The following is a 25,129-nucleotide window of genomic DNA, read 5'->3' on the forward strand; positions in this document are numbered from 1 at the left end:
CCCGGTGGCCTACTTTCCTGACTCCGAGCTTCCTTGCACCTATATCCCCTTGACCAGGGGTCTTCACACTTGGCCCTTTTATGACTTGTGGACTTCAACTCCCAGAATTCCTCAGCCAGCGTGCCTGGCTGAGGAATTCTGGGAGTTGAAGTCCACAAGTCATAAAAGGGCCAAGTTTGAAGACCCCTGCCCTTGACAGTAAAGAGCCTTCCCGTGCTGGACTCTGACCCGTGTCACGGGACTTTTGCCAGGCGGCCCATTTGCAAAGGGGCTGCTTGGCGAGAGCGGTAGCGGCCGTTCCTTCACGCGATTGAAGGAAGCCGTCGGCGGACGGTTCTGACTCTGGTTCGCCGTCCGGGGCTGCAACCCCGGAGGGGGCGAGAGCTCGAGAGGAAGAGGATTCAGAGCTCCGCGTTGGCTTTGCGGAGTTGACCCCTACGGGAACTCGTCGCCACGTGCGAGAACGCCGCCCCGGACGTTCGCCGGGTGAGATTCCCGAGCCCTTCGCTCGCCGCGACAACCTTCCGCACCGCCAGGCATTCCGCCATTGGTTACGGCTAGCGCAGGGGTAGGCAACCTCGGCTCTTTTATGACTCATGGACTTCAACTCCCAGAATTCCTGAGCCAGCTTGGCTGGCTCAGGAATTCTGGGAGTTGAAGTCCATGAGTCATAAAAGAGCCGAGGTTGCCTACCCCTGGGCTAGCGGCACACGGGCGCCTCTCGTCTTCCTTCCGAAAAGCTCGTCCAATCGGCGGCTGCCAACTCGCCCGTCCTGAAAACGCCTAGGCCAACCAAGAGAAGCAGCGTGGAGGCTCGTTATAGAATGGTCCAACGAAACCCTCTAATGTAGAGCGAAAGAGGGGAAAGCAGCCAATGAGCTTCCGAGTGGGCGGCAAGTGCGTCGTCAAGGTGCCGGCTGCGAAGGGGCTTAGTGTGAGCCGAGCGAGCGTTCGAGGCGGGCTCGGGGAAGGAGGATGCGGGCGGCTAACGGGCTCTGGGCGGCGCTGGCCTTGATTCTGCTCCCCGGAGACAGCCAAGCTCTGCGAGAGGGAGACTGCGAAGGTGAGGTTGGCTTCGCCGAGCGAGGGAGGGTCTGGCGAGGCGGGCAAGAGCCAGCCGTGGAGGTCTCGGGGATGCCGGGGCTGCGCTGGCTGTAGCGGGAAGGGCAGAGGCGAGCCAAGAGCGCCTCACAGCCTACCGGCAGGGGTCTTCGAACTCGGCCCTTTTATGACTCACGGACTTCAACTCCCAGAATTCCTCAGCTGGGCATGCTGGCTGAAGAATTCTGGGAGTTGAAGTCCACGAGTCATAAAAGGGCCGAGTTGGAAGACCCCTGCCGGTCTACCGGCTTCCGCTCCCACCGGAGCGAGGGGTGGCAGAGCCTTCCCGCCTCCCGCAGGCTTCGTCTGCCATCGCCGGGAGTGAGGTGAGCTACCTCGCGGGATTGTTGGGGAGCTTCGACGCTGCCAGAGTAGAAATCTGGAGAGGCTTGGAGTCCCCTCTCCTCTCCCGTGGCCTCCTGAAGTCCCTTCGCAAAGTGGAAAGTGCCGCGATTTAGGGGTGTGTGTGGACCGTTACCAGTCCAAGGATCCAGAAAGCCCTGGGTGGGATGGGGCGGGCGGGCTGCTATCAGGACTAGGACGGGAGGGAGGGAGGTTCGGCTTTCTGGAAAAGCGGGTTGACGGCGTTGAAACGAAATCTTTTCTTAGGCAGTATTTCTCTGAGCCGTAAAGTGTTTGATTTCGCACCTGGTAGTAAAGAGAAATCAGCGCAACTTACTTTCCGCTAACGGCTAATTCGTGAGTTTGGGATTTAAGGCGACTAGGATGTGTAGGGAGATGCAACTGCTGTGTCAATCACTATAGTGCAGGGGTCTTCAAACTTGGCCCTTTTATGACTTGTGGACTTCAACTCCCAGAATTCCTCAGCCAGCAAAGCTGGCTGAGGAATTCTGGGAGTTGAAGTCCACAAGTCATAAAAGGGCCAAGTTTGAAGACCCCTGCTATAGTGCAAGCGACACACGTTGATCTTCTTTCTTCTCCTTTGTAAGTGATTACTATTTTGAAGAGTGTTTCCTATTTTATTTTATTTTTTTTTTTTTTGTATTTCGAACACCATTGTGTAGGACTAGAAACCGGGAAAGCCAGGTTCAGGTCCGCTCTTAACTTTCGAAGCTTCGTGATTGATTTGGGGCTACTCACACGCTCGGAGCCGAACTGGTTCAAATAAATTAAATCCGATGTGATAGGACCGTGTTTCCTGCTTCTCTGTTATCTGGCATTTCCTGCATGAACAGCAGGTTGATTAGTTATTTAATTTACACTAACTTTGTTCCATAATCAAACCTGAATCAAAATTAGTCACAGTATTTTCAGTAGTATATGTAAGCGTTACAAAAATAACTACGTTTCATTAACTGCTGAATGTGTTATATCTACACTGATACTGAAGTAAATCAGAACATATTTGGGATTTCTGGCAATGGTTTCTAGCTAGGAAAGTGTATCAGGGTTTCCTTAACACCTTTTCCATTTCAGAAACTAGCACCTCTTGGTTGCTTTCTCAGCAAAGAGAAAAGTAAGAATTTGTTCAGCCAGTATCTTTTACGGGCTTTGCTATGGGCACATAAAACTATCTAGATTCTAGAACAATTAAAGAAATGTGTATTCGTTCTTATAACCACCCTGCATGCTATGAAGCAAAATGTGGTGTCACATATCTAGAACAATTAAAGAAACGTGTATTCGTTCTTATAACCACCCTGCATGCTATGAAACAAAATGTGGTGTCACATATCACTTCTCTTTGAAAGAACACACATTTTTCTCGCTTTTGCTTCTGGAAAGTTTAACAATCTGGAAGTGGAAGATGCTGAGAGGAATATTTTATTTTTCTCTAAAAAGACTCCTATCTTTATATCTTGGGAAAATGAGCACTGTTCTTCATTTGGTTTCTTTACTTTTATTAAATTTGTATACCGCCCTTCTCCCGGAGGACTCAGGGCGGTGAACAGGGCATATATAAATAACAATACAAAAATTAAAAAGGAATTAAACAAGCGCCCGGTTAAAAAATACAATAATAAAAAACCCATTAAAAACCCTAACGTTCCCCATCAGGCCAGACCAGCTAGTTCAAATAAGTGGGTCTTCAGACCGCGCCGGAAGGAGCGAAGGTCCGATGCCATCCGGAGCTCAACCGGCAGTTGGTTCCATAGCGCCGGAGCGCCCACAGAGAAGGCCCTCCCCCTGAGGGCCACCAGTCGACATTCCCTGACCGGAGGCACCCTGAGGAGGCCCTCTCTGTGGGAACGCACAGGGCGGAGGGGAGTTGACGCCGGCAGCAGGTGGTCCTCGAGGTACCCCGGACCCATGCCATGTAAGGACTTGAAGATCATAACCAAAACCTTGAATCTCACCCGGAAGACAACTGGTAACCAATGTAGCTCGCGGAGCAAAGGTGTAACATGGGAGTACCGGGAAACTCCCAAGACAACTCTCGCGGCCGCATTCTGTACCAGTTGGAGCCTCCGAGTGGTCTTCAAGGGAAGCCCCATGTAAAGAGCATTGCAGTAGTCCAGGCGAGAGGTCACGAGCGCATGAGTGACCGTACACAGGGCATCCCGGTCCAGATAGGGCCGCAACTGGCGCACCAGGCGAACCTGGGCGAAAGCCCCCCTAGTCACGGCTACTATATGGTCTTCCAGAGTAAGCGTCTAGGAGGACCCCCAAGTTGCGAGCCCTATCCACGGGGGGTAAGGACTCACCCCCCATAAGAAGAGATGGAATATTTTGAATGTCCCGGGATGCCGGAATGCACAGCCACTCAGTCTTGTCAGGGTTGAGCTGAAGTCTGTTCCTCCCCATCCAGGCCCGAACCGCCTCCAGGCAACGGGACATCACATCGAGGGCATCACTGGGGTGGTTTGGGGTCGAAATGAAAAGTTGGGTATCATCGGCATATTGATGATACCCAACTCCAAAACCATGAATGATCTCACCCAGCGGTTTCATGTAGATGTTGAACAGGAGAGGCGAGAGGACCGACCCCTGAGGAACTCCACAAACGAGAGTCCTAGGGGTCGACCTCTGCCCCCCTGCCAACACCGACTGCGAGCGTCCCAGGAGATAGGAGGAGAACCACTGAAGAACTGTGCCTCCCACTCCCAATCCAGTATTTTAGTATCCAAATACAAATTAAAAGTGAGTACTTTGATTATATAAACAGAAATTCTGAGGCTTAAAAACAATGTCATAAACTTAACAAAGTTGCAATGAACAAAGCATTTTTCTTTTATCCACTGGATAGCACTGTATGCATCATTCCTCATTCTATTGAAAGAAACGTTATTTTATTTATTTATTTATTTATTTATTTATTTATTAGTTTTTATAAACCGCCCTTCTCCCCTTGCAGGCAGCTTCTTCATTATTCCTAGTATGGCCTTGATGATGGGAGACCTGTGTGAGACCTCATGAAAACTGGAGCAATTCTGATATGGAGTCTTCCTATCTAGCCTAGAGACCTCCAACCAGAGGGAAGGAGAGCAGCTTCAAAATTGGTGCATGCGCACGCACGGGGCCATGCACACTGGTGCGGCACTAGCAACCCCGTTTGTGCACTCGGCATGTGCTGGCACCCTGTGCATGTGCAAATGGCCCCGGCAGCTAGAGGCCCGTTCACGCATGCGCAAACAGTCTGCGCAAACCACCTGGGGAGGCAAGGCAGCACATGCACAAATGGGCTGCGGACACCCGCCCCGCGCTAGCAACCCCGTTTGCACCTGTGTGCATGCACAAACAGGGCCGTGGGCACTAGCGCGAGTGGGGTGTGTGCGCACCCACACGTGTGTGAACTGGCCAGCTGTTTCCACGCCCCACTGGCCAAGAGCCCACAGCCCGGTCCCGGGCCGCAGGCCATAGGTTGGGGAGACCTGATCTAGCCCATCTTGTATTGTGATAGTGGTGCAGAAATAAGTAGTGCTGTACTAACTGCCATAGTACCAATGTGAGCCGATAAAGAGATCTGTGAGATTTAGTAACATCTCCTGAATGCCAAAGCACAATTATGCCTTCAGATAATCTCATCATATTTTAAAATCCTGCTACAAATGTCATTGCAATGGTTATTGAACCCACATGACCACAACTTAAATGTTTTCATGGTAGATTCTTAAAACAATTAAACCTGAAAGTCAAAGAAATATTAGAAGGATGTGTTTTTCTTTTTTGAAAAAGAAACAAGGCTTACAGAGGAGCAAATCACATATTAAGATAGTTGATGTTGTAGACTAAGGATGGAGTGCTGCAGGAATTTCTATTTCTAAAGCACTTGCTAATTCAACTACTTTGTATTACATTATCTCACTTCTTTTTGCTATATGTGTTACCTGAATATGTCTCTTCTTTTCCCCCGGTAAGCTTATTTTCTGCATTAATGTTCTTTTTTCATGTAGTATTCTTTTTCATTGTTATTTAAACCCCTTGAATTCTTAAAAATTATAATAGTCTTTTTTTTCTTCACAGTGTGTGTGTCATTTCTGGGAACTTTCTATCGGGCTCTACAAGAGAAGAATGTTGAATTCACATCAAACAGTGTTGAAAAAGAACTTTTGAAATTCTGCAAAGAGGCAAAAGGCAAAGAAAACCGTTTTGTAAGCATTAATAAAATTTGGCTTTCAGTCACTTATCAATTAGCCATATATTAAGCATTGGAAAGCTGGTGGAAAGATTTAAATTGCTTAAAAGACAAAATATAGTTGAGCAAGTATGGTACTGAGAGCCAAAGGGGAAAATGTATTTGAATTATTTATAGTAGAAGTTTCATACAAACAGCATGTTTTCTAAGATTAACATTTTTAATTTTAAAAATCCAACTCTAATTCTCTAAGCCAAAAGCACTGCTCAGAAGAGAGTTTCCTATTCATTGAAATACCATTAATAATCAGTCCGGCCAGATTACACTGATCCTGAACCCAGGCATTGCAATACAGACGGTCCCACTAACAGCATATATAACATGGTATCTCTTGCAGACTGAGGGGCTAGAATCTGTGATCATGAGAGAGACTCTTATCTACTCCTAGATCATTTTAGGCTTTAGTTAGCACTTTGAATTAAGCTATGTAACAAATTGGGAAATAGCAAATTCAACAGGAACTAGGTGATATGAGAAAAAGAAATCAACTCTAGAAAATATTTTGTAAAGCATGCAGCGGGTAGTGATCAATTTTATCTATTTAGAATATGTGATTGTACTTTATCTAGAAAAGAAGTTGAGCTGGCACACCCACCAAAACAATGAAAAACTTTCCTGAGAAAAATTATTACTGGGTTCTTACTAGCAATGTTTTCAGGAGTATTCTTGGAGTAGCTGATTTGGAATGACTTCATTTATTTTGAGAGAACTGGCTATTACGAGTAATGCTCACACCCCTTTTCATTTTACAACATCAGAATTCTGAATTCTCTATATTATTATTATTAAAAACAAAGGATTGATTACATTCAGATGTTTTTATTTACTTTAGCCACCAAAACAAGGCTTGTTAACATGAAAGAAAGAATGCAGAATTCCCACATTGCACATAATCTTAAACTAGCCATAGGTGGGATCATCCCAGTTTTCTTTTTCATCTTAGCTTCAAAAAATGTTAGTATTTCTTTTAAATGGTTAACAGTGGTAATAAGTAACTAAATAAAATTAAGTAACAATGTGTAACTATAATATTTTATAATAAAAGAAGTGTCTTCCTAGTTTTAATTGCTTTCAGTAAGAAAAAGAACCACACAGTGCTGAAGTGTTCAGAAAACAAAGGCTGAAATTACTTTGAGTTTTATCTATGCTTTTGATAAATTTTATAGATGCTCAAAAGAAGCAGGTTCCTTTTTTTAAAAAAAATGTCCTGATTTCTTTCTCATTGTTTCCCTTCTAGTGTTATTACATTGGAGCAACCAGCGATGCAGCCACCAAAATAACTAATGAGGTATCAAAACCTCTCAGTCATCATATCCCTGTTGAGAAGATTTGTGAGAAACTGAAAAAGAAAGATAGTCAGATCTGTGAACTGAAATATGGTGAGTACAGATAAATGTTGGCTATTAAATTAATGATAACATAAGAGAAATGCTGAGTTGCACTAAAAACCCTCCAATTACAACATTTTCTTTCAACAGTTAAGATTCATAGAATAAAAGGATAATTCACTATATTTGTAAATCCCAGTAGTTAGTCACAACTAGATGGATATAGCTGAAGTTGAAAAAATTAAGTAGGATTGAACTTGCTTAATATTTGGAAAACCACAATAACTCCTAGGCCTGTAGGACAAACTGTGAAGCTGAGAAATCATCCCCAAAGGCTGCAGTGCTAATCACTTCCATACTGTTGTCAAACAAGCCATAACATCATCTGGAGTTTAACTCGATTCAAGGGAAACTGTACCTGTACACTTATGTACTACTTGTTATTCACAACAAAGAGTCCAAATGCAGACAAGCACAGAGCAGTATTAGTTATACTAATGTGGCAATAGTGCCACAGAAATGTTCAAAACGTGGTGATTTGTAGACAGTATAGATTTTTTATCCTTTGTAAATTTGTTTCCTCCTTGAGCTATAATATTTTGTGGTAATGAATTCTGTGAAGAATATCTATTTTTCTCTCAGTATTCCAGTATTTTGCTTTATTGGATCACTTTTGAAGTGACTGCACTGTCAGAGAAGGAAAAAGTTCTAGTTTAAACATTGAAAGTATTGCAGGATAAAAATAATAAAAAAATTACTGAGAACAAGCCTCATTGAATAAAATATATTCCAAGTAATAGAACAATTCTATGTTTATCAGCTAAGATATATACTTCTTTTATTACCAAACCAATTGGTAATGTTTGGAAATAATAGTAATAATATGAACGAGTCTGGGCAGCTTATAACAGTAAAAACAACAATCCATTAAAAGCAAACTAAAACAGTATACAAACATGTAAAACCATCAATAATAATTCCAAAACAAAAATAGTTATGATCGGTAGCGGAACCATCCTTACATAAGCTCAACAAGCCACCATTGCCAGACCTCCAAGCACAGCAGTAGACTTCAGGGCCTTCCTAAAAGCCAGGTTGCTTGGACCAATCTGAGTTCCAGAGGAATGATGTTCCATAAGGTGGGCTCCATGGCAGAAAGTGCTTTCTTCCTGGTTCCAGGGAGATGACACTGTTTTGTAGATAGGACCCATAAAATGCCTCTCTTGCTGGTCCTGGTGGGATGGCGGATATAATCAGGCAGTGACAGACTTTTCGTTAGCGCAGCCCCCGTGCCATGTAGGCCTTGATAGATCAGTACCACCACCTTGAATTGGACCCAGAAACCTACTGGCAACCCATGCAGCTTGTAGAACAGAGATATGTGTGCTAATTTAGGAGCCCATATAAACTGCCTGTGCTGCCACATTCTGTATCAGCTGCAGGTTTAGATGCTCTTCAAGAGCATTTCTTTATTTTTTTTTTATGATACTGCTGTAGAAATCTACTGAAAACGATCATAACAAATTATTTTGTTCCCAACTCTGGTAAAGGTAGTCCTTGCCTTATGATTACAACTGAGCCCAAAATTTCTGTTGTTAAGTGAGATAGTTAAGTGCATTTGTTAAGTTAGTAATAGTTAAGTGAATCTAGCTTTCCCATTGACTTTGCTTGTCAGAAAGTCACAAAAGTTTATCACATGACCCTGGAACACTGCAGCCGTCATAAATATGAACCAATTGCCAAGCATCCAAATTTTGATCACATGACTATGGGAATGCTGCAACTGTAAGTGTGAAAAGCAGTCATAAGTCACTTTTCAGAGCCATTGTAAGTCAAACGGTCACTAAATGAATTGTTGTAAATTGAGGGCTACCTGTATAGATTTGACTTATAAAAAGTTGACCTGAAGTAATCTTTTGTGTTTTTTTAAAAAGTCCATATATTTAGCCAGTACAAGCTGAGCATAGTAACAATAACAGTATTCTTTTATAATCTCCAGTAAGTGTATCTTTTTTATTCAATAAAGATACAAAAAAAGGAGGAAATAGTGGTCAAATTTGAGGAATAACTTAGTTCATCATAAACTATGTAAGATCAACTGCTGAATAATCAGAGATTAATCATCTAACACATGGACTGTTGATGCATCATGTAGTAATACACACTCCTCTTTTCACAGATAAACAGATTGACCTGAGTACTGTGGACCTGAAGAAACTGAGAGTCAAAGAATTGAAAAAAATTCTAGATGACTGGGGTGAAACATGCAAGGGCTGTGCAGAAAAATCAGATTTCATTCGTAAAATCAATGAACTGATGCCTAAATATGCACCAAAAGCAGCCAGTTCGCGGACAGACCTCTGACCACCATAGTGACCTCTATCAATTAGCAAGATACACAAACTACGTTAACCTTTTTCTTCCCCAGAAATCTGTTTTTTGTAACTTATTTAACTGGGTTTCAAGTGTCAAATTGAAAGGATTCTTGCAATGCTGGTTCAGATGCCTGGTCTAAATTGTTTCAGATTTATTATAAGACTTTGACATACATATGGGATTTTTAAATAAAAGTTATGAAACCTAGTGTCAGTTGAACTAAAAGAATTGGCATTAGTTTAGTGTCACGACTGAATATTGCACTTTTCCAGCACTACCTAACAATGGTTTGAAGATGACCTATGAGACAGTATAGCATGCATTTGCTGTTATTACTGTCTTTCTACAGTCCATTCCTTAAAATGCTGAACACTTTTATTGCATATCCAAATTAAATGTTTTAAGTGCTAGTCTTGCACATCTTTCACAGGAGTTAATTTCTCTGAATAAGAAAGGCATTCATTCTGTCTTTGCTTCCACTTTCAGTACAGATGACAATCCTTTATTCAACTACAAATATGCAGTGGCAGAAGGGGAAGATATACTGATGTACACTTTTTAAAAAACAGGATGAGTTCTACTTTCATATGCTGCACATAATATAAACTGTTAAAGCAACTTGTGATGTGTTGGCTCTTAGTTCTGGGCGCGGGCATTTCAGATGATATCAATATAAGCTTTTTCTGCTCAGAGTGGAATTAAATTCGCACGATTCATTTTTGAGAAAAACTTCACTGTAAACAAGAATTGCTTCATTTTTGACCAATGTAAATGTGAAAGCACTGAGGTGTTACAAAAAACAAGACAACTCTTCAGAATTAATAGGGAAGTCCCTCGGGGATTTAAATCTATACAGGAGTCATTTGAACAGATTTCGCAGGGAGCAGCTATTGGGACAGAATGTTTTGCAGAATGTTACGTCACCAGAAATTAAACATGGGGACAATGGAGGAAAGCACCCCTACAGGAAAAACTGCTTTTAACTAATACTTTGAAATAATAAACATTGGTGGTTACCCTGAGGAAAAGGTCTTTATTGGGTCTTAAATAATTTTGGAATTTATGAAATGAGATGTAATGTTATACCTACATACAATGTAGCTGAATATGAAAAATATACACAAATTGTTACAAACCCTATTATAAGAAATTAAATGAATGGGCATGGCAGAAAGACTAAAAAGACATATTTCCTTGGACTGTCCTATTAAAGAGGTGAAGTTTTAACAGATGTAAAAAGAAAAGCACTTTTGAAAAAAGTTCGTTATTGTTTTCATAAAACAGGATAGTAATTCCCTTTTAATAGGCTTTAAACTGCAGCTGCAAACTATTCCGAGTAATTCAGTGCATCTTCGCAAGTATCAGTTGTTTAGAAAAAAAACCGGGAAGTGGAATTCTGTTGGATCAGTTTAATAACTTGACCTCAATTCATCTTGCTTTTAAAAAGCCTTAATACAACTTTTACTGTGTGATTTCGTCTATTCTGGTGACCCGAGGACTGTGTGCCTCCATGTTAGCGATTCTCTCGAAAGGCATCTAACGAGCCCGGCGCCTGTGGCTTTTTTATTGTAGTTTGACGCTAAACAGGAGCGTGCAAAGTGTTAAAGTCTGCGCCCTACAGCGTAGGGCAGGGGTCTTCAAACTTGGCCCTTTTGTGACTTGTGGACTTCAACTCCCAGAATTCCTCAGCCAGCATGGCTGGCTGAGGAATTCTGGGAGTTGAAGTCCACAAGTCACAAAAGGGCCAAGTTTGAAGACCCCTGGCGTAGGGTGTCCTCGGAGTCTTGACCCGATGCTCCGAGCCCTCGTACTCCTCGGTCGGTCGCTCTCCGGCTCCGTTCCCTGGTCCGCTGGCGGCACAGGGAGGGGCGGAAAGAAGGACCGGCCGCCGCGGAAAGCGAGGGCGCCGCTCTCCGGGCGATAAAGGAGCAGCGGCCGAGGCCCCGACCCGCGCCGCCCACTACCGCGGCCCTCACGCTGACGGGCCGAGGCGCGGGGTGATGACGTCGCAGAGGCGCACGGCGCGGCAACTGGGCAGAGCCGCCTTCGCTCGTTCCCTTTTGTCCAAGATGGCAGCTGCCGCCGGAGGCGCCTCTTGAATCGCGGGCCCCGAAGCCATGAAGCGGGCGACCGAGCGGGATTCCAGCCCGGGCGGGTCCGGGGGGACGCGTGGCGCCTCCTCCACGAAAAGGCCTCGAGAGCGCGAGAGCAGCACCAGCGGCGGCGGGGGAGGCGGTAGCAGCAGCAGCAGCAGCCGGCGGGGCCCGCACCGGAGTTCGGGCGCCTCCTCCTCGTCATCCGCTCCCACCTCCGCCTCGTCGCGCAGCAGTCGGGAGAAGCCTGCCGCTGGCGGTTCCAGCTCGCGGAGCCATCGTGGGGAGGAGCGGCCGGGAGGCGGAGGCGATTCGAACCACCGCGCAGCCTCCTCCAGCGCCAGGAACAGCAGCAGCCAAACCGCCGCCGCGGCCCCTGCCGTCCCGCCTGCCCCCTCCTCCTCCTCCTCCTCCTCGTCTTCTCGGGCCCTGGGGCTCCTCAAGGCCAAAGTGCCCCCTGCAGCGGTGGTTGCCCCTTCCTTGCTTCTGGCTGGGCCTCCACCGGTGGCAGCTCCGTCGCTCCTCTTGGCACCCGGCCTTGGCTTGCCGGCCGGGGTGGGTCTGGCAGGTGAGCCCCCTGGCTCCAGCGACTACAAGACTCTGCTTGTGAGTGGCCTGGGCCCAACCTTACCTGACCAGCTGCTGGAGGATGGCCTCTTCCGCCAGTTCCAGAGATTTGCTAGTGGCGGGGCCAGTGACATTAGTGTCAAACTCTCCCACACTCCTGAACTTGGTCGTGTGGCATACGTTAACTTCAGGCACCCAGCAGATGCCCGCGATGCTCGAAGGCATGCCAGAGCCCGGCAGCTTCTCCTTTATGATCGGCCTCTGAAGGTGGAGCCTGTGTACCTGCGAGGGGGCCGCCGTAGCCGTACTCCTCCACCTACCCCCTCTCCTGAACCCTTGGCATTTCTCCCTCCTATCCATGGTGTTTATCCATATAAACAGAGATCGCTGTCTCCTGTTGCCAGCCCTTTGCTGAGAGAGCCTAGACCTCGACACGCTCAAGCTGCAGCAGCAGCGTTTGCCTTGGAAGCTGTTGCCTTGGGACTTTCTCGAGAAAGGGAGAGGGTGCTGGATTACTATGGGCTATATGATGAACGGGGCCGTCCTTACAGCTATCCGTTAGTGGCTGAGGAGGATTTAATGCCGGAAGATGACCAGAGAGCTACCCGTAATCTCTTCATTGGCAATCTAGATCACAATGTTTCTGAGGTGGAACTCAGGCGTGCCTTTGAAAAATATGGTATCATTGAGGAAGTGGTGATCAAGAGGCCTGCACGGGGTCAAGGTGGCGCTTATGCCTTCCTCAAATTCCAAAACCTAGATATGGCACATCGGGCCAAGGTTGCCATGTCTGGGAGGGTTGTTGGCAGAAACCCTATCAAAATTGGCTATGGGAAAGCCAACCCAACTACCCGACTTTGGGTTGGCGGCCTTGGTCCAAGTACTTCCCTAGCTGCTCTTGCTAGGGAGTTTGATCGTTTTGGTAGCATTAGGACTATTGACTATGTAAAGGGGGACAGTTTTGCTTATATTCAGTATGAGAGTTTGGATGCTGCTCAAGCTGCCTGTGCACAAATGAGAGGCTTCCCTTTGGGTGGTCCAGACAGAAGACTTAGAGTGGATTTTGCTAAAGCTGAGGAGGCCCGCTATCCTCAGCAGTACCAACCTGCACCGCTTCCTGTACACTATGAATTGCTCCCTGAAGGCTACAGCAGACACAGGAATCTGGAGCAAGACTTGAGGGTGAGGGATAGGACTCCTCCTCATCTCCTTTACTCAGACAGGGAAAGAAGCTTTCTAGAGGCTGATTGGGCCAGCTCTGTCAAAAATGCAGAGCGCAGAAATAATTTGGAGGCATACAGTCGTTCAGCACGCAGCCGGAGTGGAGAACGTTGGGGCAGCGATAGCGATCGCAGTGTTCTCAAGCCCTGGGAGGAAAGGCGTAAACGCCGTAGCCTTTCCAATGACCGTGGGAGGACTACTCATTCGCCCTATGAGGAGAGAGGCAGGACAAAGGCCGCTGGGCCAGGAGCAGATCGCAGCCCAGATCGGGTGCGGAAGGAGAATCACACTACAGAATCTACCACAGAGAAAGAACAAAACAACTCGCTGCAGAATAATCGACATGCATTAGAGGAGAAACCTCACCGTGAAACAACTGATCCTCCTCAGCCTAAAAAAAGAGACAGTGAACGCAATCACCGAACTGGTGAGTCTGAATCAAAGGCTCACGAAGAGTCCAAATTGGAGACAAAGAAGTTAAAAACGTTATCTGATTATGCCCATACCCTGCAGCTTGCTTGGAATGGGCTACTTGTCCTTAAAAACAGCTGCTTCCCAACATCTATGCACATCCTTGAAGGAGACTTGGGAGTCATCAATGGGCTTCTGAAAGACCATTTGTCTGGTGGAAAGCTAACACAGCTTAAGATTGCTCAGAGACTTCGGTTGGATCAACCCAAACTGGATGAAGTAACTCGACGTATCAAGCAAGGAAGCCCTAATGGCTATGCTGTGTTACTAGCCACTCAGGCTGCTCAAGGAGCAAGTGCTGAAGGGACCTTCCCGGTGGCGGAGCCTGGCTTACAAAGACGGCTTCTCAGGAACCTGGTCTCTTACTTGAAACAAAAACAGGCTGCAGGAGTCATCAGCCTTCCCGTGGGAGGGGCAAAGGGCAGGGACAGCACAGGCATGCTTTACGCTTTCCCCCCTTGTGAATTTTCTCAGCAGTACCTCCAGTCCGCACTAAGAACATTGGGAAAGTTAGAAGAAGAACATATGGTGATAGTGATAGTCAAAGACACTGCCTAGTGTTTACTCTGTATTCATTTATCCCCTTGGTCTGATTCTGTGTTTCTTTGTGTCTCACGCTGCCTGGTTGCTTTTAAGGCCAATTATTTTGAGCGAGGCCCTAGAGAGTCCTCCCACCAAATTCTACAATTGTATTAGTTTCTAATATTTTTAATACCCATTTTAATGAATCCCATTTTGTTTGTTTTACTGCGTGACGCTGTCTGCCGTTTTCTTATTTTTAAAAAAATATATGGAAAGTTGTCAGTAAAGCCTTGTTCGCTGATGGATTTTTTTTAATTTTGTGCAGTGTCCTGGTTTCTGTAGTCTGCCAATGGCTGGCTCTGCGTTCTAGAATATTACAGCTAATGACTTTACCAAATTCAGTTCTTCCACTCTACTGCTATTTAACACTATTATGCCAGTTTTGTGCGCTCTTTATTTCTTCAATAACTGAAGCCTGGTTGCTTCTTTCCTCAGCGGTAGGTAGGTAGTGCTTTTTTTAAAAAAAAAAACAAAAAAACGACAAGTCCATATATCCTTCAGACCAACCTTTTCCTGGTGGATGAAAGCTTTTAAGGTGGTCTTAGCCAAAGAACAGCTGTGTAAAACTTAAATGCTTCAGTTAATTCTCGGAAACTCTTGGTGCAATAAAAAATATGAGGCACCTTGGGTTGTTTTTTTTTCTTCCTCTTTATTGTGTTGATTGTTGGATTGATTATAATATTGCAAACTCAAAGCTGTTCTTAAATATCCTGTCTAGTAATAATTATGGGCTTCTCAGGAAGACAAATAACCAGGCACTTGAGTAGGACCTGATAACAACATCCACGTGATTGTGTTGTTCAGCTCCTTCATCAGTTAATACAGCAAAAATAAAAGACAAAACTTGACAAATTGCCTGCTTATAGTGTTTGTACTACCTTATATGAATACTATCAAATTCTAAACCATCCCTTTTTATATCTAAGGGGGTTAGGCAAATGTATGTGCTACTTGGATGTATTCTGAGCATTCTTATCACAATTGTACAAATGCAGGATCTAGTTTGTCTATACCCTTCACCGTAGACAATTATGTTGTACGTAATGCATATACACCTATTTTATCTTAGACTTGGAATTGTAATTGCAAATGAATTCACATAACTATTGCTGGAATATACTACTTTTGTGAAGTAGCCCCGTGAGGACTGTCATGTATATTCTTTTTAAAAAGCATGTAATGAGATCTTCCCCCTTCTACAGCCAGGTTAGCTCCCTTGTGTCTAACTTATGCAATTAATAAATAGCTGTAAACCCAGTTACTTTCCAGAATTCACTGTTGCAGTTCACTTCTCAAGAAATTTGAAACTTTTGCAAAAGAATGGGAAGGTAGATGGAAGAAAGGTTTGTAGATGGGTAAGCAGATCCATGAATCACAGAGTAGCATATGCAATCTGTTCCCACGCTTTCCTTTCCCAATGCATTTCAGGATTGCTTTCAATAATATAAGAATGTCATGATTTGGCTCAGGAAGAGCATTTTCACACCTCAAAATCTTAAGCTTCTATTCAAATGGCTAGTTTGGAACTGAGATCAGACTCCTTCAAACTAGATGTGCTAAGACTACAAAACATTTGGTTGAAAATTCTCTTGAGTTGTAATTTATAACATTAGATTGAAAAAAGACAGATTTGTCTAATGTAAACATTGTTCTAAATTTTTTTGGTATTGTCTATGTCATAGCATTTGTGTCTAAATTGCTAATTCTTTAAAATGTGCAAACACGTGTTATGAGAATATATATCAACATGCAATTTTACAGTGGTGATATTCCTGAATATTTCAAGTACTACAGTAATTTATTACATAGAAGTTGCTAAATGGGGTTGAGGGTAATCTATTTTATGTTGCTGTAAACAGGATACTCACTCCATTAGCATGAGCAAATCACTCCTATCAATGAGCAAATAATTTTAATGAAAGGTCTCTTGTCTCACAACCATTGAAAATCATAAAAGGTGTTGCAAATAGACTTTAAAGAAAAGTTTTTTAATCAATTCTGAAAAAAATGGTATCTAAAAACTATGCAAATTATATTTTAACCTAAAGTGGTAGTAACTGTTTTCTGCTATTTCCAAATATTTACATGTATATTTTGTATATTATGTTGTGAGCCACCCAGAGTTGGGCAGCCATACAAATAATAGTAATAATAATTATCATGAGGTAAATTTTTAAACCCATATTTTTATTTTTTAAAATCTACATAAAATGAAGTGTCTATTCATATACTTGGGCTTCTATGCTTCAATCCCTGTACTATTGATATGAAACTGTATGAGCAATTATTTAACAAACCTGAGACTACCTGATCCTGGGACATAAGCTAAGTAGAAAATAAAGAGGCATTGGGCTAAAAACTGGGGAAACTTACCGGTAAGTGCTCCTTAGGCACAAGGTCAACCTGGTGACCTTGGGCCTGTCAGTCAGGCATTGGCAAAAGCAGGTGAGAAAAACCTTGCTAAGAAAAGTACAGGGACTTTAGTCCAGTTACCAGGAATCAGCAATGACTAGAAGCCACAAAGGGAACTAAATAGGAATGAAGATGTACAATAATCCATCTCAATTTTGTAAAGTATTCCACAATTTTGTTTACCTCAAACTGGCATTTTTACTACCATACATCTACATTTATTTCATTTGAGACCCTAGATTGTAAATCTGCTCTAATTAGGTCAAAGTTGAACAAAGTGGTTAGGCTGTGAACAAATATTTTTAAAATACAAGCAGCTCTAAGAAATTTTTGCTCTGCTTTTAGGAGTGGGGTGGTGGTGTTTGTCTTAATTGCAAATATTTTGTTGGATTTAGCATACAATAATATCTGCAGCTTTGTCATCCAACCTATATTTTCATTTTTACAAAACTGACCATTTATTTGCAACTTGTAATTAAGATTCTTTTATGAGCAAACACTAAATGATTAAGGAACATTTTTTTATTTTTATTTTTTTAATTCCATTTATATCCCGCGCTTCTCCGAAGACTCAGGGCGGCTTACAAACTTAGCAGTAGCCTTCATTCTATGTATATGCCTGCTTATTAGGGCTTTCACACACACCCCAAGCGGCATTATTACAAAGTCAGCTTACCGGTAATTGCCCCCAACAATCTGGGTCCTCATTTTACCTACCTCGGAAGGATGGAAGGCTGAGTCAACCTTGAGCCTGGTGGGACTCGAACCTGCACTAATTGCATGCTAGTACAACACCACAAATCATTCTATTAATTCTTCCTAACTAACAAATTGCATTTCTTGTTTACCATATGGTGGTGTAGTGGCTTATATAAAGCAACATTTTATATGATTTAGTCTAATCACATTGTTTATATTTTTCTTTGGCAAGTTTAGGAAGGTTTGGATCAGTTATATAACAGATGAGCAATTTGCCTATATCTTAATTTGTTAAACCAAACATGATTATCATCTAAGCTAATTTGAACACTTCATTGACTAATGATGTATATTAATACAACTCATATTTATCAGCTGTTAAGAAAGGAACTGGAAGGGCACCACTCTTTTGACCAAAGAAAAAAAAATTAAGGCAGTCAGCTAAAATGCATTTTGCTGGAACAAGCGAGGTTAAGTCCATGTCTGGCTGAGAAAAAGCCAGCAAGCTTTCCAACCCTAGTACTAGTCAATTGAATAAATGTGTTCATAATGCAAGTTTAAACAGAATCAGTTAAGAATTTCATTTATTAAAAGAAAAGGTTTTGGAACAAGCTAGAAGAAATGTGCTATTCGTAGGTTAAGCCTCAGTACATACTAAATTCAAAGTTTTTAATTCAAAAAGGCTGGAACAATATCTAAAAATGAGCTGTAAGTTCTGCTCAGTTTTGGCTTCTTACCTTCAAAGTGGAAGATAAATATCTACACTACAGAACTACTGCAAAAGTTTTTAAAGATGTTATAAGGTAAGTGCATCAGAAACTGGATGCAAGAAGCCAACAGCTCCAACCTCTATAGATCTTTATGTATTTGCATCATCTTCTAATTTTAGATGTAACTGTAGAGAAAAGATGGAAGGAAAGAAGGACTCAAACCTCTGCAAGAGGTGCTTTTTTCAGGAGGCGACTGGACTTTATTTTTCTTCGAAGACGTTTTGCTTCTCATCCAAGAAGCTTCTTCAACAGACAGCTAGTCATTTGCAGTCTTGAAGAGAGTCATTGAAGCCATTTGCACTACCCAGGTGACCCTGAGGCCACAGGTAAACCTCCAAATGGCTTCAATGATTCTCAGTGCAAATGACCAGCTGTCTACTAGGAATATAAATCCTTCCATTCCCCACCATTAGTCAGAGCTGAAGAAGCTTCTTGGATGAGAAGCGAAATATCTCAAGAAAAACAAGAAAGTCCAGTTGCCTCCTGAAAAAGGTACCTTTGGGACTTCTCTTTCAGTTTCGAGCCCTTCCTTCCCTCCCCTTCCTTCTTTCCATGACCTGGATGACTGAGAATTTATTTATTTATTTATTGAACTTATATACCATAGATCTATTTCCATAGATATCTGGAAGAGAAGAGTTCACTTTTTCTGTTTCCAAATTATCTTGGCATTGGCCGTACGCAACTGATCAGAATTCTCCCATAATTCCACTGAACATGATTCTCTGTCCTGGCAAGAGTTCACTGTGTGATCCTTCGTTAAAAATGTCAACAGTCCGGAAAGCACAACTCTTGAATGTTTCTCAAAGATTATGCGTGCAGCGTTGTACTTCAGTTACCTTCCTGTGAATGTGGCAGCATTTATCTGAACAACCCATATTTTATATTTTCAGTAACTTGCCTTATCTTCACTTGGAACAAGATGACAATAGATGTGATAGGAGCTCAGAGCTATGAACAGACAGGACTTGAATCTTATTTTTATTTTTTTTTAATAAATACAATTTACATTAAAGAAAAAGGATTTCAATTTGTAATTTTCACAGAGGGCAGAAGGATACAGGGAGAGAGAATTAAAAATGCCAATGACAAAAAGAAGGGAGGGGTGGCATAGGTGGGGGGAGGCCTACAAGCCAGAGTCCATCATCTCCAGCAATGGCAGGTTCTTAACGAGACCAAAGTCGACCTTCAGCCCTCCACCAAGGCTCCTGCAGCAAGGCCCTCACAGGGCTTTAGACAGGACAAGAGGCACAGGACCAAAGAAAAAAGAAAAAGACCTTTTCACAGCAGGTAGCAACAACTCCATTAAAAAATCATGTTCAAAATAAAAATCACTCGTCCACAGTTTCACAATCCATGATTCATCTTTTTTCCCCACTCTTCAGTAAAAATGCCCTTTGTTATTTTTAAATGTATTTTTTTAATCTCCCAGAAGTCCATCTGGGTAATTAAATTTAAGAAGGATACAAAGTCATACCTTCTTTATAATACCTGCCTGGTTTTTTTTGTTTTTGTTTTTTTGTAATCCTTTTTTTTTTTTGCTTGTTTGTCTTATATAAAACTACTTCTGTTCTTTAGGAAAGAACTTTATACAAAGAAAATATACTGTGAAATATCTTCAGAAGTCTTCCTGGAGAAGTCATGTCTTGGCCTAAAAATAATCACCCCCTCCCCCCACCCCCACCCCAAAAAAGGCAGAGAAAATAAAGGCCAAACCCAAAAGGTCTCTGTAGAAAGACTCTGGGCCCATCCCGAGCCCATGTCTGTCCACTGCAAAACTGGAAGGACTTGGATTTCTGCCAAGTAGAAGAAGCTGAGAGTTGCCTGGTGTTCGCCTCTTGATTGGCTCTCTTGGCTTCCCGAGTCAGGAGCTTCTCCGCTGCCAAAGTCCCAGAGGAAGACTGCACCTCATTCATTCAGAGACAGGATTATGTCGTCTTCCAGATCCAAGTTATCTGAGCTGTCGGCTACAAAGGCGACCAATTAGTTGTTAAAAATACTCAATTACTAAGGCTTGATAAAGCAAGAGAACCTCGTCCACATGAAATACTGTAATTTAAATAGCTTTCTTGTTTTTTCTTGGAGATAAAGGAAAATTGGTTTACATTTGAAAAGAATGAAGACATTAACAACATATTTTATGCTCTTCCCCCAATCTGTTGCCATCCTAGAATATCCAACCAGGGCAGCCCTGTTTTATACTATGGTTCTGTTGGAAGCTCTAGAAATGTCCTATTTATAGGACAGAATCAGTTGCAAGATGAAGGATTTGGCACTATTATTTTGTTTTGATAATCGTTAATTAATCGTTATGGTTTGCCTTCAGGGAGCAGGATGCTCCAAAGTGCCATTTTTGATTCATGAAAATACAACGCTACTTTCAAAAGCTATACCAACAAATCTCATTTCAGGCAGTATTTGGTGATCCATCCAGAGGTTTTATATGAAGGATGGAAAAGCTTTCAAGACAAAATCCTGTATGTGCAGCTCTCAGAGTGGAAGAGGCTAGGAAAATCCCCAGCAACATCCCTCTTAAAACTTTTTTTTTTCAATCCAACAACAAAAAGCTCGTATAAAATGGAACATTTACCCAAGAAATTCCCAGGCCAACTTAAAGCAATTAAAAGCTACGTCGTATCTGACAGGGAATTGCTGAGGGTTTTTTCCTCCTCTCGCACACCTCAAAATATACATTTGATTCTTTTTCCCCTTTGACAATTTATCTAATCGCATCATTTCATTCATGCCTGCCTTTAATTTCATTTCCTCCTCTAACGCCTGTTCTTTACATTGTTACCTCTTTAGTAATTATTATGGTCACAATTAGTGTTAATACTGATTTATGGTCAATGACCAAAGAAAAAACATGAATACAAAATAACTCAATAAACAAAATGAGAGATTAACATATTATGCAGGAGTTACAGGAACTTTAAAAAAAGATTAATCTTTCACCCGAGGCATAGCTAACCAGACCATTCATTTCAAACTTTGCACTTTCTGAAAGAAAGCACAACTGAACAAAGCTTATCAACTTTCAAGGAGATTTTTATAGCTTGATCAGCTGGTAGAAAGCACAGACCTTGCACTTCAGGTCAACCCACAATTTCCCAAGGAGGGAAATACTCACTTAAGAGTGTGGAATGTACACAAGGAGCAACAGAGCAAAGATGGGTGAAACGGTCTCAGGGGTCCCCAGGCACAGGTTGAGGCATTCCAAATACAGGTAAAAGGTAAAGGTAAAGGTTCCCCTGCACATGCGTGCTAGTCGTTTCCGACTCTAGGGGCCGGTGCTCATCTCCGTTTCAAAGCCGAACAGCAAGCGCTTGTCCGAGGATGTCTCCGTGGTCATGTGGCCAGCATGACTAGACGCCAAAGGTGCACGGAACGCTGTTACCTTCCCACCGGAGTGGTCTCTATTTTTCTACTTGCATTTTTACGTGCTTTCGAACTGCTAGGTTGGCAGAAGCTGGGACGAGTAACAGGTGCTCACTCTGCTACGCGGCACTCGGGATTTGACCCACCAAACTGCCGACCTTCTGATCGACAAGCTCAGTGTCCTAACCCACTGAGCCACCGCGTCCCTTCCAAATACAGGGTGTTACTGAATTTCCCCTTCAACACCTTCAGAGGTAACACACGCTGTCGTACATATCCTTTCATGCAAAATTACATGGAAGAGCAAATAGGCTGAAACCCCGACTCTATCCTTGGCAGGTTCAAATCAAAAACTGTCTATCGGATGTTTAACATAGTTTAACATAGTTTACTCTAGTCCGGAATTAAGCTGCCAAGGACACACCTGCCACTGCTTGCTGAAGACTCTTTAATAATACATTGCCACCTTTGGCCAACCTGGAGATTTACCCCTGGTAAACCTGAACCTATACCTAAAAGCGGTTCAGTCTAGATGAGATGAAATAAGCCCTGATTAAATCCTCCAAATGTGAATTGCTCTTCATCAACAAATACTGTGGCATTTTGGTGGAGCCCATTTTGTATAGTGGTTAAGATACCAGGCTAGAAACCAGGAGCGCGGAAGTTCTAGTTCTGCCTTAGGCAGGAAAGCCTGCTGGGTGACCTGGGGCCAGTCACTCTCTCAGTCCAACTCACCTCACAGGGTTGTTGTTGTGAGGAAAGTAGGAGGAGGAAGGAGTGCACTAGGTACATTTGTCATCTTGAATTATTTATAAAAAATAATAAAGGTGGGATATTTTTTTAAAAGCTGGTAATATTGGTTCTAACAGAAGGGGATGCAATTCAAAGTGCTGGTGATTATCCACAAAGCCTTGCCTGACGCAACACTAGCTTATCTTAGGCCCTGCTTTGCTAAGATTGATTCTGAACATCTTGAGAAGGCCTGCTGAGCGTCCCTCTTCTGCAGCAAGCATGTGGGACAAGGATTAGCCAGCATCGATCCCCACGTTCTGGAATGTGCTTCCCTGGTAGAACACAAACCATGCGCCCTCCTTGCCTTCAACAAAAAGTTCAGTTTTTTTAAATTTTATTATCCTTTTGGCTCTAGTTGATCGAATCACATCAAAGAGATAAATTTCAAACACTCATTCTGTTATTTATGGTATTGCCATAATTTGCTTGCTATTTTTGATGTTTCCTACCTTATTGTGACATCCTAGTTCACCGCTGGAGCGGTCTGCAAAGCACATAAAATCAAAATTACTTCTAGAAGATTTGTGCATACTTACTATCACCAAGGATCAGCTCGACTTCCTCGTCTGCATCAGAGTCGTCATCCTCTCCATCTCCCTCCTCAAGTAGGTTGGCCACTTCCTCATCATCGGAAGGGGAGAAGTCATTTTCTCCATCCTCGCCCGCATTCTCATTGTTCTCTTCCTCCTCCAGATCAGCCTCCAGCAACTGATCAGTGTCCAGCTCATCTAGGTCATCAGTATCATCTTCATCTTCATCATCATCTTCTTCCTGTTCCTCCTCCTCCTGAAAAGACATGACAGAAGCCCCGTTAGAATGATAAAACCCGAAGAGGTAACAAGCAAGCCAGCAGAGATAATTCCATGTCACTTTCCTAGCATGACGTTTACAGAGTTTAGAAAAGTCCCTCTCCGGCTTCCATCAAATGCAGTCTGGTGGTAGTTGTCATGGTAATAATTATTTTACTTACAATGCACATTTTTTAAAAAATAAAGAAGTGTCTAAACTATGACAGCAATGATAGATCAAAACTCCTATCTATATCAACCAACTAAAACATTGCTGAATATCCTGATAATTGATATGGGACTTGGTTTACACCCATCACTATGTCACAATGAAGGGGGAAGTAAGAAATAAATCACTTTTTTTAAAAAAAAGTATTTTAAACAGCTTTTAAAAAATGATAATCTTCATCCAGGAGTTTAGATTCTGACTACTGAACATCAGGTCCATCAAAACTCATAATTAATTTAATTTATCTTTGATTCAAAGTTTAATAAACTTAATTTACAACCTGCCCACTATCACTAGGTCCCTTCAGCTCTATTGTTCCTGAACCATTGGGCATCTTTACTTTGGTTAAACAATCTACTAGTATGTGACTTTGGTTATAAATTAGCATAAGAGATATTACAGACATTATAATCCATTCCATCAGGAGAATTCCAAGTTAGAAAAATTACAGAACAACAGAATAACAGTGTTGGAAGGGACCTCAGAGGTCATCTAGTCCAACCCCCTTGCTCAGGCAGGAAACGCTATACCATTTTAGACAAATGGCTGTCCAGTCTCTTCTTAAAAACTTCCAGTGTTGGAGCATTCACAACTTCTGGAGGCAGTTTGTTTCACTGATTAATTGTTCTGACTGTCAGGAAATTTCTCCTTAGTTCTAGGTTGCTTCTCTCCTTGACTAGTTTCCATCCATTGCTTCTTGTCCTGCCTTCAGGCGCTTTGGAGAATAGCTTGACTCCCTCTTCTTTGTGGCAACCCCTGAGATATTGGAACACTGCTATCATGTCCCCCCTCATCTTTCTCTTCATTAAACTAGACATACACAATTCCAGCAACCGTTCCTTATACAGGTGAAACTCGAAAAATTAGAATATCGTGTAAAAGTTCATTTATTTCAGTAATGCAACTTAAAAGGGGAAACTAATATATGAGATAGACTCATTACATGCAAAGCAAGATAGTTCAAGCCGTGATTTGTCATAATTGTGATGATTATGGCGTACAGCTCATGAAAACCCCAAATCCACAATCTCAGTAAATTAGAATATTGTGAAAAGGTGCAATATTCTAGGCTCAAAGTGTCCCACTCTAATCAGCTAATTAAGCCACAACACCTGCAAAGGGTTCCTGAGCCTTTAAATGGTCTCTCAGTCTGGTTCAGTAGGAATCACAATCATGGGGAAGACTGCTGACCTGACAGTTGTGCAGAAAACCATCACTGACACCCTCCATAAGGAGGAAAAGCCTCAAAAGGTAATTGCAAAAGAAGTTGGATGTTCCCAAAGTGCTGTATCAAAGCACATTAATAGAAAGTTATGTGGAAGGGAAAAGTGTGGAAGAAAAAGGTGCACAAGCAGCAGGGATGACCGCAGCCTGGAGAGGATTGTCAGGAAAAGGCCATTCAAAAGTGTTGGGGACTTTCACAAGGAGTGGACTGAGGCTGGAGTCAGTGCATCAAGAGCCACCACACACAGACGGATCCTGGACATGGGCTTCAAATGTCGTATTCCTCTTGTCAAGCCACTCCTGAACAACAAACAATGTCAGAAGCGTCTTACCTGGGCTAAAGAAAAACAGACCTGGTCTGTTGCTCAGTGGTCCAAAGTCCTCTTTTCTAATGAGAGCAACTTTTGCATCTCATTTGGAAACCAAGGACCCAGAGTCTGGAGGAAGAATGGAGAGGCACATACTGCAAGATGCTTGAAGTCCAGTGTGAAGTTTCCACAG

The 25,129-nt window shown here is 42.8% G+C and overlaps 3 protein-coding genes across 5 annotated transcripts in view; 2 read left to right on the forward strand and 1 right to left on the reverse strand.

Moving 5' to 3' along the window:
* Nucleotides 1–816: 816 nt before the first annotated feature.
* Nucleotides 817–9,610, forward strand: MANF (mesencephalic astrocyte derived neurotrophic factor). The gene is made up of 4 exons (XM_081317406.1): nt 817–1,063; nt 5,527–5,654; nt 6,936–7,077; nt 9,206–9,610. Exons 1-4 carry the CDS (start codon nt 976–978, stop codon nt 9,388–9,390), a joined length of 543 nt encoding a protein of 180 aa, XP_081173532.1. The 5' UTR covers nt 817–975; the 3' UTR covers nt 9,391–9,610.
* A 1,860-nt stretch (nt 9,611–11,470) lies between these two features.
* Nucleotides 11,471–16,544, forward strand: RBM15B (RNA binding motif protein 15B). Its single transcript, XM_081317720.1, has one exon. The coding sequence runs from the start codon at nt 11,520–11,522 to the stop codon at nt 14,310–14,312; it is 2,793 nt and encodes a 930-aa protein (XP_081173846.1). The 5' UTR covers nt 11,471–11,519; the 3' UTR covers nt 14,313–16,544.
* Nucleotides 16,545–19,185: 2,641 nt separating this feature from the next.
* DCAF1 (DDB1 and CUL4 associated factor 1) overlaps nt 19,186–25,129 on the reverse strand; it is a 68,178-nt gene continuing 62,234 nt past the window's right edge. For all 3 annotated transcript variants that reach the window (XM_081321499.1, XM_081321500.1, XM_081321501.1), the window contains 2 exons: nt 22,924–23,173; nt 19,186–20,184 (listed from right to left, as the gene is read on the reverse strand). In XM_081321499.1, coding sequence (XP_081177625.1) covers nt 20,126–20,184; nt 22,924–23,173 — 309 coding nt within the window. In that variant the 3' untranslated portion in view covers nt 19,186–20,125. The remainder of the gene's footprint in view (nt 20,185–22,923; nt 23,174–25,129) is intronic.

Source organism: Vipera berus, assembly GCF_964194415.1.
Source record: "Vipera berus genome assembly, chromosome: 2".
NCBI lineage: Eukaryota > Metazoa > Chordata > Lepidosauria > Squamata > Viperidae > Vipera > Vipera berus.